The sequence below is a fragment of the Mesoplodon bidens genome (genome assembly GCF_964165515.1).
Source record: "Mesoplodon bidens genome assembly, chromosome: 11".
Lineage (NCBI taxonomy): Eukaryota > Metazoa > Chordata > Mammalia > Artiodactyla > Ziphiidae > Mesoplodon > Mesoplodon bidens.
In genome coordinates this window covers 89,638,790-89,651,782 of record NC_138167.1, presented here as the reverse complement: position 1 = coordinate 89,651,782, position 12,993 = coordinate 89,638,790, and the positions used below count along the sequence as shown (strand labels likewise).

General features: G+C 35.7%; 1 protein-coding gene across 1 annotated transcript in view; it reads right to left on the bottom strand.

Moving 5' to 3' along the window:
* The window catches only part of LOC308625147 (uncharacterized protein C12orf50 homolog), a 32,914-nt gene that overhangs the window by 10,322 nt on the left and 9,599 nt on the right, over window positions 1-12,993 (bottom strand). The window contains exons 3-6 of the mRNA XM_081249098.1: window positions 9,217-9,375; window positions 7,928-8,005; window positions 7,733-7,846; window positions 418-528 (exon numbers count right to left, since the gene is read on the bottom strand). Of these exons, the coding sequence (XP_081105224.1) occupies window positions 418-528; window positions 7,733-7,846; window positions 7,928-8,005; window positions 9,217-9,375 (462 nt within the window). The remainder of the gene's footprint in view (window positions 1-417; window positions 529-7,732; window positions 7,847-7,927; window positions 8,006-9,216; window positions 9,376-12,993) is intronic.

Here is a 12,993-nt window from a genome sequence, read left to right as displayed (position 1 = left end):
TTAAAAAAAAAATGTCATGAAGAACCTAGGGGTAAAACGGGAATAAAGACACAGACCTACTTGAGAATGGACTAGAGGATATGGGGAGGGGGAAGGGTAAGCTGTGACAAAGCAAAAGAGAGGCATGGACATACATACACTACCAAACGTAAGGTAGATAGATAGTGGGAAGCAGCCGCAGAGCACAGGGAGATCAGCTCGGTGCTTTGTGACCGCCTGGAGGGGTGGGATGGGGAGGGTGGGAGGGAGGGAGATGCATGAGGGAAGGGATGTGGGAACAGATGTATATGTATGACTGATTCACTTTGTTATAAAGCAGAAACTAATAAAATTTAAAAAAAATTAAAAAAAAACAAAAAATAAAAAATAAATAAATAAAAAGGTAAAAAAAAAAAAATCAGTAATAAACTAACTCACCTCCATTTTCAACAGCAGCAATGTCAGTCCTTGGTTTCCTATCCAGTGATGCTTTTATCTTACCTTGCCTTTCAAATAGCCTGAATTTTGTTGGAACTTTCAGACTGCCCCCTAGGAAAAAAAAAAAAAATCACTCCAGGAACCATTCGGCGTTTACCTAAGTTTATGATAGAATTTATGATGACAGTAAAAAGCCTAAAAGTTAACGGAAATACTGTTTGCACAGTGATTTGATGAACAATAAATTTATAATTATACAAATTTTAAGCCAATTTATAATTAGGAGGAAAGCAGAAGGCAAGTTTATTTTCCTATGTGGATAATGCATCAAGTGGCATTTAAAAATTTAAGCAATCTAACTCTATAGTGTATGTATATTTAGTTTATTTGATGTGCTTTTCATATAATGAATTTTGTAATATTTGTTTTGTTTTCATCTACTAACCATGAACAAAGTAAAAAGTATTAGGGTCAACTACTGATTAAAAAATGCTAATTATACAAATTTTAAGCCAATTTATAATTAGGAGGAAAGCAGGGAAAGCACCATTTTCTTATACATCTCTAGCTAATTTTCTCCAAAAATAATATATTAAAAGGAGAATAAAAGAGCTATGACAATCTGATACAACTCGTGATTCTGGACTGGATTCTAAACCAGGGAAAAAACTTCATTTTGTTATAAAGGACATTAATGGCACAATTGGTGAAATTTTTTTTTTAAAGTCTGTAAATAATATTGAATCAGTAGTAATCTCCTGATATTGATATTTATACTGCATTTGGGTGAGAGTTATGTAGGGGCATCATGCCTGCAACTAACTCTCAAACAAGTTGAAAAAAATAACAACAATGTGTGTGTTGAGAGAGAGAGGGAGAGAAAGTGAAAAATCAAATGTGTAAAATGCTAACATTTGGGGAAATCTGGGTAAAGGATATTCATTAGTTAACTGAAATTATTTAAAAATAAAAAGCTTTTTAAAACCATAATATAAAGCAAAAATGCGTATAATTGTCTTTTTAATCTGCCATTTTTTTTTTTTTTTTTTTTTTTGTGGTACGCGGGCCTCCCACTGCCGCGGCCCCTCCCGTTGCGGAGCACAGGCCCCGGACACGCAGGCTCAGCGGCCATGGCTCACGGGCCCAGCCGCTCCGCGGCACGCGGGACCCCCCCAGACCGGGGCACGAACCCGCGCCCCTGCACCGGCAGGCGGACTCCCAACCACTGCGCCACCAGGGAAGCCCTAATCTGCCATTTTTAATATTCATTGCTAATATGTTTGTTTTTGTTTTGTTATTGTTTTATTTTTTCTTGTCTCCATAATTCAAGAAATCTGTCCTTCACTAGATGGCCCCCATTTATCAGCTAGGTCTCTTCGATTGTTCTACCATCTGATGGCATGTTGCTGCCACCTACTGCCATATGTTTAAGTAGTTTGCCACACATATGTCCTTGCAAGACAGGCACTCTACTTTTTATCCTATACTCATATTGATCCTGGGAGACTTTGCAAACTATCTCTTTTTTATTTTTATTTTTTTTAAAGAGGAGAAAAGAATTCAGATCTCTCCTACTCCTGCAAAACTTGTTTAAGCAAGAAATCTACTTAAACTCATGGCATCCATGGATTTTTTTCTCTGAGTTCCTTTTTTTTTTTTTTGAATTTTATTTATTTTTTATACAGCAGATACTTATTAGTCATCAATTTTTTACACATCAGTGTATACATGTCAATCCCAATCGCCCAATTCAGCACACCACCACACCCACCCACCCGCGGCTTCCCCACCTTGGTGTCCATACGTTTGTTCTCTACATCTGTGTCTCAATTTCTGCCCTGCAAACCGGTTCATCTGTGCCATTTTTCTAGGTTCCACATATATGCGTTAATATATGATTTTTGTTCTTCTCTTTCTACTTACTTCACACTGTATGACAGTCTCTAGATCCATCCACATCTCAACAAATGACCCAATATCGTTCCTTTTTATGGCTGAGTAATATTCCATTGTATATATGTACCACATCTTCTTTATCCATTCGTCTGTCAATGGGCATATAGGTTGCTTCCATGACCTGGCTATTGTAATGAGTGCTGCAATGAACAATGAGGTGCATGTGTCTCTTTGAATTATGGTTTTCTCTGGGTATATGCCCAGTAGTGGGATTGCTGGATCATATGGTAATTCTATTTTAAGTGTTTTAAGGAACCTCCATACTGTTCTCCATAGTGGCTGTATCAATTTACATTCCCACCAACAGTGCAAGAGGGTTCCCTTTTCTCCACACCCTCTCCAGCATTTGTTGTTTGCAGATTTTCTGATGATGCCCATTCTAACTGGTGTGAGGTGATACCTCACTGTAGTTTTGATTTGCATTTCTCTAATAATTAGTGATGTTGAGCAGCTTTTCATGTGCTTCTTGGCCATCTGTGTGTCTTCTATGGAGAAATGTCTATTTAGGTCTTCTGCCCATTTTTGGATTGGGTTGTTTGTTTTTTTTAATATTGAGCTGCATGAGCTGTTTATATATTTTGGAGATTAATCCTTTGTTGATTCGTTTGCAAATATTTTCTCCCATTCTGTGGGTTGTCTTTGCGTCTTGTTTATGGTTTCCTTTGCTGTGCAAAAGCTTTGAAGTTTCATTAGGTCCCATTTGTTTATTTTTGTTTTTATTTCCATTACTCTAGGAGGTGGATCAAAAAAGATCTTGCATTGATTTATGTGAAAGAGTATTCTTCCTATGTTTTCCTCTAAGAGTTTTATAGTGTCCGGTCTAACATTTAGGTCTCTAATCCATTTTGAGTTTATTTTTGTGTATGGTGTTAGGGAGTGTTCTAATTTCACTCTTTTACATGTAGCTGTCCAATTTTCCCAAAACCACTTATTGAAGAGGCTGTCTTTTCTCCATTGTATATTCTTGCCTTCTTTGTCATAGATTAGTTGACCTTAGGTGCGTGGGTTTATCGCTGGGCTTTCTATCTTGTTCCATTGATCTATGTTTCTGTTTTTGTGCCAGTACCATACTGTCGTGATTACTGTAGCTTTGTAGTATAGTCTGAAGTCAGGGAGTCTGATTCCTCCAGCTCTGTTTTTTTCCCTCAAGACTGCTTTGGCTATTTGGGGTCTTTTGTGTCTCCATACATATTTTAAGATTTTTTGTTCTAGTTCTATAAAAAATGTCATTGGTAATTTGATAGGGATTGCACTGAATCTGTAGATTGCTTTGGGTAGTAGAGTCATTTTCACAATATTGATTCTTCCAGTCCAAGAATATGGTATATCTCTCCATCTGTTTGTATCATCTTTAATTTCTTTCATCAGTGTCTTATAGTTTTCTGCATACAGATCTTTTGTCTCCCTAGGTAGGTTTATTCCTAGGTATTTTATTCTTTTTGTTGCAATGGTAAATGGGACTGTTTCCTTAATTTCTCATTCAGATTTTTCATCATTAGTGTATAGGAATGCAAGAGATTTCTGTGCATTAATTTTGTATCCTGCTACTTTACCAAATTCATTGATTAGCTCTAGTAGTTTTCTGGTGGCATCTTTAGGGTTCTATATGTATAGTATCATGTTATCTGCAAACAGTGACAGTTTTACTTCTTCTTTTCCAATTCATATTCCTTTTATTTCTTTTTCTTCTCTGATTGCTGTGGCTAGGACTTCCAAAACTATGTTGAATAATAGTGGTGAGAGTGGACATCCTTGTCTTCTTCCTGATCTTAGAGGATATGCTTTCAGTTTTTCACCATTGAGAATGATGTTTGCTGTGGGTTTGTCGTATATGGCCTTTATTATTTTGAGGTAGGTTCCCTCTATGCCCACTTTCTGGAGAGTTGTTATCATAAATGGGTGTTGAATTTTGTCAAAAGCTTTTTCCACATCTATTGAGATGGTCATATTGTTTTTATTCTTCAATTTGTTAATATGGTGTATCATATTGATTGATTTGTGTACCTTGAAGAATCCTTGCATCCCTGGGATAAATCCCACTTGATCATGCTGTATGATCCTTTTAATGTGTTGTTGGATTCTGTTTGCTAGTATTTTGTTGAGGATTTTTGCATCTATATTCATCAGTGATATTGGTCTGTAATTTTCTTTTTTTGTAGTATCTTTGTCTGGTTCTGGTGTCAGGGTGATGGTGGCTTCATAGAATGAGTTTGGGAGTGTTCCTTCCTCTGCAATTTTTGGGAAGAGTTTGAGAAGGATGGGTGCTAGCTCTTCTCTAAATGTTTGACAGAATTCACCTGTGGAGCCATCTGGTCCTGGACTTTTGTTTGTTGGAAGATTTTTCATCACAGTTTCAATTTCATTACTTGTGATTGGTCTGTTCATGTTTTCTGTTTCTTCCTGGTTCAGTCTTGGAAGGTTATACCTTTCTAAGAATTTGTCCATTTCTTCCAGGTTGTCCATTTTATTGGCATAGAGTTGCCTGTAGTAGTCTCTTGGGATGCTTTGTATTTCTGCGGTGTCTGTTGTAAACGTCTCCTTTTTCATTTCTAATTTTATTGATTTGAGTCCTCTCCCTCTTTTTCTTGATGAGTCTGGCTAATGGTTTGTCAATTTTGTTTATCTTCTCAAAGAACCAGCTTTTAGTTTTATTCATCTTTGCTATTGTTTTCTTTGTGTCTATTTCATTTATTTCTGCTCTGGTCTTTATGATTTCTTTCCTTCTACTAACTTTGGGTTTTGTTTGTTCTTCTTTCTCTAGTTCCTTTAGGTGTAAGTTTAGATTGTTTATTTGAGATTTTTCTTGTTCCTTGAGGTAGGCTTGTATTGCTATAAACTTAGAACTGCTTTTGCTGCATCCCATAGGTTTTGGATAGTCCTGTTTTCATTGTCATTTGTCTCTAGGTATTTTTTGATTTCCACTTTGATTTCTTCAGTGATCTCTTGGTTATTTACTAACGTATTGTTTGGCCTCCATGTGTTTGTGTTTTTTACATTTTTTCCCTGTAATTCATTTCTAATCTCATAGTGTTGTGGTCAGATAAGACGCTTGATATGATTTCAATTTTCTTAAATTTACTGAGACTTGATTTGTGACCCAAGATGTGATCCATCCTGGAGAATGTTCTGTGTGCACTTGAGAAGAAAGTGTAATCTGCTGTTTTTGGATGGAATGTCTTATAAATATCATTAAATCTATCTGGTCTATTGTGTTATTTAAAGCTTGTGTTTCCTTATTTATTTTCATTTTGGATGATCTGTCCATTGGTGTAAGTGAGGTGTTAAAGTCCCCCACTATTATTGTGTTACTGTCGATTTCCTCTTTTATAGCTGTTAGCAGTTGCCGTATGTATTGAGGTGCTCCTATGTTGGGTGTATATATATTTCTATTTGTCATATCTTCTTCTTGGATTGATCCCTTGATCATTATGTAGTGTCCTTCCTTGTCTCTTGTAACATTCTTTATTTTAAGGTCTATTTTATCTGATATGAGTATTGCTACTCCAGCTTTCTTTTGGTTTCCATTTGCATGGTATATCTTTTTCCATCCCCTCACTTTCAGTCTCTATGTGTCCCTAGGTCTGAAGTGGGTCTCTTTTAGACAGCATATATATGGGTCTTGTTTTTGTATCCATTCAGCGAGCCTGTGTCTTTTGATTGGAGCATTTAATCCATTCACGTTTAAGGTAATTATCAATATGTATGTTCCTATGACCATTTTCTTAATTTTGGGGGGGTTTGTTTTTGTAGGTCCTTTTCTTCTCTTGTGTTTCTCACTTAGAGAAGTTCCTTTAGCATTTGTTGTAGAGCTGGTTTGGTGGTGCTGAATTCTCTTAGCTTTTGCTTGTGTGTAAAGCTTTTGATTTCTCCATGGAATCTGAATGAGATCCTTGCCGGGTAGAATAATCTTGGTTGTAGGTTCTTCCCTTTCATCACTTTAAGTATATCAAGCCACTCCCTTCTGGCTTGTAGCGTTTCTGCTGAGAAATCAGCTGTTAACCTTATGGGCGTTCCCTTGTATGTTATTTGTCATTTTTCCCTTGGTGCTTTCAATAATTTTTCTTTGTCTTTAATTTTTGCCTGTTTGATTACTATGTGTCTTGGCATGTTTCTCCTTGGGTTTATCCTGTATGGGACTCTCTGCACTTCCTGGACTTGGGTGGCTATTTACTTTCCCATGTTAAGGAAGTTTTCGATTATAATTTCTTCAAATATTTTCTCTGGTTCTTTCTCTCTCTCTTCTCCTTCTGGGACCCCTATAGTGTGAATGTTGTTGCCTTTAATGCTGTCCCAGAGGTCTCTTAGGCTGTCTTCATTTCTTTTCATTCTTTTTTCTTTACTCTGTTCCGCAGCAGTGAATTCCACCATTCTGTCTTCCAGGTCACTTATCTGTTCTTCTGCCTCAGTTATTCCACTATGGATTCCTTCTAGTGTAGTTTTCATTTCAGTTATTGCACTGTTCATCTCTGTTTGTTTGTTCTTTAATTCTTCTAAGTCTTTGTTAAACATTTCCTGCATCTTCTCGATCTTTGCCTCCATTCTTTTTCCGAGGTCCTGGATCATCTTCACTATCATTATTCTGAATTCTTTTTCTGGAAGGTTGCCTATCTCCACTTCATTTAGTTGTTTTTCTGTGGTTTTATCTTGTTCCTTCATCTGGTACATAGCCATCTGCCTTTTCATCTTGTCTGTGCTTCTGTGAATGTGGTTTTTGTTCCACAGGCTGCAGGATTGTAATTCTTCTTGCTTCTCGTGAGTTCCTTGTTTTATATGCAGAAAATAATGTGCTTCTTATCTTGCCTTCAAAGGCAAGACGTTCACCAACAGAGAAGTCAGATTCACCAGAACATAAGATCCATAAAAGGCATAGCTTTGGAATTATTCACCTTCTTTGCCCTTGAAATTGGCTGGTACACAGGAGGCACTCATTCAATGGACAAACATACCCTTGTTCTGCTGCTAACATTGTTCTGTGATCTCCCTTTTGTCCTTCTAGGGCTAAGTTGTCCCTTCTACTTATAAAGAAAAATCTACACCTGTTTCACAGGGAGACTTACTTTCATAGCCAAATAAAATGGTAAAACCAAATTATTTACAGAATTATTACGTTGGATGTGTAGTGCTACCATGTGTTTATTAAGTCTATTCATTCTGTGGTTCCTCTGGAAATACAATTACATTAATAGCAGCTTTTCATATTAGATTTAGGTCATCTGATAAAATCACTTCCTTCTCATTCTCAATTCTGATGTATTATTTATCATTTGACTTCAGTGCATACTTTACTAAATAATTCACAGCCTATTACACCAAGTACTTCTTATTCATCACCTTGAAATGCTTCCTTTTCATTTCTTACCTTTCTGCAATTCACTGCCATTTTCCAAAGGCTTTTCTAACTCTTTTTCCACCGTAGAGGCTATGCTTTTAGATGATAAAATAGCTGGAGGAGTATGAAATCTGTAGTATTCACCTAATCTCCCACAAGAAAATTAACAGTTAGTGTACTGCTCACATCAAATATTAGAAGATCCACAAATGTTTGATTTCTTACCAGATTTATAACACATCTCCTTTATTGCTCTTTTTTCTTCAATTTCTTCAGGAATCTTTGTCCGTAAACTAGAAGCATCTATAGAATATGTATTTTTTAAGTTAAATTGTCCCAAGGCCAAATAACCTGAAAATTTATAAACCAGAATGAAACATCCCACACATTGTTCTCATGAATGGATTACTGTTTTAAAAAACACTTAAAATCAATAATTTGCACACTGTCATGTTTCTCATTGCTATATTTTACATTTTAGAAAGAATCAGTCAAGAGGAAGGAAATGACTATACATTATTTGTCTTGAGATGAGAAGCTGCAGGTACAGATTCACATTTGAGATCATCTTTGTTTGCTTGCTTGCTTGCTTGCTTGTTTAGAGAAGGAAGAGGTAAGTATGGGAGACCCAGAGCTGCAGCAGAAAAGGACACATCTCCTCCCTCCTCTTCTTCCTCAAAGTTAGGTTTTAAAATTAAAGGATGGTGAATGGGTTGCGATATAGCCTCCTGAGGTTTCAGAGGCTCCCGACTCTGGGACAGAGGTGCCATTCCCTCCTGAGTTTGTTTCTGTAGTAAAATACCTACAGAAAATATGTCACATTTCAATTTTTCAATGTGCCCCCATCCTGTGTCTCCATGGAAGGACATATTCCAGTGTAGAGACAGACTGAGAGTTCATTTTTCCACATGCCTATCTTGTTTGTACATACTTATTGGCACTGCAGGGCTGTGATGATATGGGAGGAATAGCATGGGCTACACTGCAAAAGACCTGGGTTCTAACCTTGTTTATACTTTGGCAAGGATTACCTGGGATAATGCAGATGATAGTGCTTTATAAATTATAAACTACTCTATTGATCTCTATAACTTCAAGGATTAAATGTGAGACAGACGTATATAATCATGTAATAGATTTACACTCATGTATATCAATGTTAAGTTATATATAAATAATAAAAGTTATATAAATCAATGTTATCAGTATTAAGTTATATAAAAGTAAAACAGGTTATTAGTATACCTACAAGCAACTGTGCATATTTAAACATGAGATCTGTCTCCTAGCCATCATACAACAAAAAACTTCCAATCCAAATGATAAGCATATGTGTACACATAGAACAAATTAGAACATAATGAATTTAACATACTTAATAAAATGAAAGCTATTTTCTCACCCAAATCTGCATTATATATTATATTATACACTTCTAATAGTTAAACAGATATGTAGAAAATACCATGAGGTTTTTGAATGTGCACTGTACATCTGAGAAAAGGTTTACTAACCATTTTGTTCATCTTCTTCCTCCTCTTCTTCCTCAAAGTTTGTTTTTAAAACTAAGGGTTGGTGAATGGGTCGTGATATATTCTCCCGAGGTTTCAGAGGTTCCTGACTCTGGGTTGGGGGTGGAATTCCTTCCTGAGTTTCTTTCTGCGGTGTGATATCTATAGAGGAAATGCAACATTTCAGTCTTTTCAAGACACCTTTTGGTGCATGTTCAATGATCAACTGTTGTCCTCCTGATTAACTGCATATTTGTTAAAAGGTGTCTCTTCTTATTTCTGGAAAGGTTATTGAACCTTGCAAAAAAATTAACGTTTTGCTGGTAAGGTGTGGAAAATATGCTAATTCACAGACTTTAGATAGTAATTATAACCATGACTTGGTATATATCATACTTCGATATAAATACAAAGTGATCATAAGCATTACTGTATTCTTACATTACATCCATGGGATAAGAATAACTTAACTAATCACATTACAATAAGTTAACAAAGGCAAACTCATATAAGACATAGCTTATAATGGCAGAGTATACGTGTTCAAAAGAGGAAAAAATCCAATGGTTGGGAGTTGATAACTTCAAAATGGGAATAATACTTTCAGATTCCTTTATTGACTCACATGGGTCAGATTGACCAAAGCTCTAGGTCATATTTAAATGTTCTGTAACCTTCAAAACTAACCAGCAAATAATAGAAAAAGCCAGTGAACACATGTATCTTCTATCATTACTTATTCAATTCTCTTGGTTTTTCAAACCAATAGTTATCAAATTTGGCTAATTATCAGAATCAACTAAAAAAGATTATTCAAATCATCTTTTGGGTCTCTGTTTTTCAAATTTCTGATTCAGCAGGTCTAAATTAAAGCCTAGAGATCTGATACTATTTTTTAAATGTCTAAGATAATTACAAAATCAGCCAAATTTGGAAACCACGGCCCCGAATCAATGATCATCTATCTGGGGTCCTGGGTCACGGGAAGGCTTTCAGTGGGTTTGCCATCCCAATAATTTGAAAGCAATCTATCGTATTCCAGATCCTTAATTTCCACATCCATTTTCACCCTAAAATTAGTTTGCCTGAGAGCAAGCCTCAGTTCACAGTAGCCTTTTCTCCACTTTACAAAATAAAGCTCTACTTTACCCATGCCAAAATTTTCTATAACACATTGCCTGAAAAAGAAATCCTCCTTTACTGATTAATCAAACCACCATGAACTCATAGGGCTTTTTCCATTACCTTGACTTATACACATTTCTACCAGGAGAAAATCATTTTGTGATAGGCAGAATAATGTTCTCCCAAAGCTGTCCAAGTCTTAATCACTGAAACCTGTGTATACATTAGGTTATACAGGAAAGAGGAATTAAGACTGCTAATCAGCTGACCTCAGAATTGGCAGATTATCCTTTGTAATTCAGGTGGGCCTTTGAAAGTAGAAGAGAGATGCAGAGGAAAAGAGCCAGGAAAAGAAGTGTGACAGTGGAAGCTAGGTCAGAGTGATGCAGTGTCAGAATGGATACATTGCTGACTCCAAGGTGGAGGAAGGGGGACATGAACAAAGGACTACTGAAGACCTCTAGAAACTGGAAAAGGCAAGGCAACAGATTCTCTCCCAGAAATCTCCAGAAGGAACGCAGCCCTGGAGACACCTTAATTTTAATTCAGAGAGATCTTATCAAATTCCTAAACTATAGAATTACAAGACAATAAACTTGAGTTGTTGAAGTCACTTAGTTAAGGGTAAATTGTTACAACAGTAACAGAAAATAAATACATGTGGTATTATAAAAAAGTGCTATCTGGTTGGAATGTTCTGAATTCAAGTGCATAATAGAGTATGTTGCTAGTTAAGAATTTTTGTTGAAAAATTTTGCTTGCTCCATTTCTAGACTATTGTGAAAGAATATGTCACTCTTGAAAAAAAGTCTTGTGGCGTCAATGAAAAGAGAGCACTAGTAAGAAACTGTGAAGGAAAAACCTGGCTTTAAACAGAACTTTTTAGCTATTCTCAATACATATTCCCAAGACTTGTCATTAGCTTCAAAGAAAAGCTTCAATGAACATTCAAAACAATACAAGTTAAAATCACATTTTATAAAAGCTTTATTGAGATATAATTCACATACTATACGATTCCTCATTTAAGTGTATAATTCAATGTTTTTTAGTATATCCAGGGAGATGTGCAACCATCACCATGATCAGTTTTAGGATATTTGATCACCCCAAAAAAGGAAACCCATACCAATTAGCAGTTACTCTTCATGTCCACCCAATGTCCCCAGCCTTACACAAGCACTAGTATACTTTCTGTTTCTATGGATTTGCCTATTCGATATTTCATATCAATGGAATTATACAATATGTGGTCCTTGTACATGACTCCTTCCACTTACCGCAGTGTTTTTTATAGCCAAATAATATTTCACTGTATGCATATACCACAATTTATCCATTCATCACATGATGGACACGGGTAATTTCCACGTTTTTTGGTTGTTATAAATAATGTTGATATGAATATTGTTGTGCAAGTTTTTGTGAGGACATATCTCTTGGGTATATACTTAGGAGTGAATAAGTAGGACATATAGTGACTTTATGTTTAATCTTTTGAGGAACCGCCAGACTGTTTTCCAAAGCAATTGCACCATTTACATTCCTACCTGAAATGTATGAAGATTCCAATTTCTCTACATCCTCGTCAACTCTTATCTTTTTGATTAAACTATTCTAGTAAATGTGAGTGGCATCTCACTGTAGTTTTGATTTACATTTATCTAATGGTTAATGATGATGAGCATCTTTTCATGAGCTTATTAGCCATTTGTATATCTTTGAGAAATGTCTATTCAGAGTCTTTGTCCAATTTGTAATGGGATTGTCTTTATATTATTGAGTTGTAAGAGCTCTTTATATATTCTAGATATGTCTCTTATCAGATGAAAGATTTGCAAATATTTTCTCCCATTCTGTAGGTTGTCTTTTCACTTTCTTGATGGTATTCTTGAAACACAAAGTTTATAATTTTGATGAAATCCAATTCATTTTTTTCATTGATTGCTTGTTTTTCTGGTGTCATAACTGAGAGGGGTTTGAGTAACCTACAGTTTCTTATAAGAATTTTATAATTTTAGCTTATATTTAGGTCTTTGGTCTATTTTGAGTTAATTTTTGTAGCGTATAAAGAAGTCCAAGTTTGTTTGTGTTTTTTTTTTTTTTATGGCTATCCAGTTTTCTTAGCACCATTTGTTGAGAATACTGTTCTTTCCACCATTGAGTGGTCTATGCACCCTTTTCAAAAATCAATTGACCAGTAATTGATTTATGGAAAGGTTTAGTTCTGGTCTCTCAATTTTATCTCATTGATCTACATATTGATTTTTATGCCATTACCAGATGGTCTTGATTACTAGTTTTGTAGTAATTCCTACATTTCAAAATCAGTAAGTATGAGTTCTACAACTTTGTTTTTCATTTTCAAGATTGTTTTTACTATTCTGGGTCCCTTGAAATTCTATATACCATTGACCCTTGAACAACACATGCTTGAACTGCAAGGGTCCACTTGTACACGGATTTTTTTTTTTAAATAGTAAATACTACAGTACTTGACAATCCAAGATTGATTGAATCTGAGCATGCAGAACCATGGATATGGAGGAACTGCAGATTCCAGAGAACCCTCTGAATCTATAGTTATCTGAGTATAACTATAAGTTATACTCAGATTTTATATGGCTTGGAGGGTCAGCTCCCCTAACCTCCTCT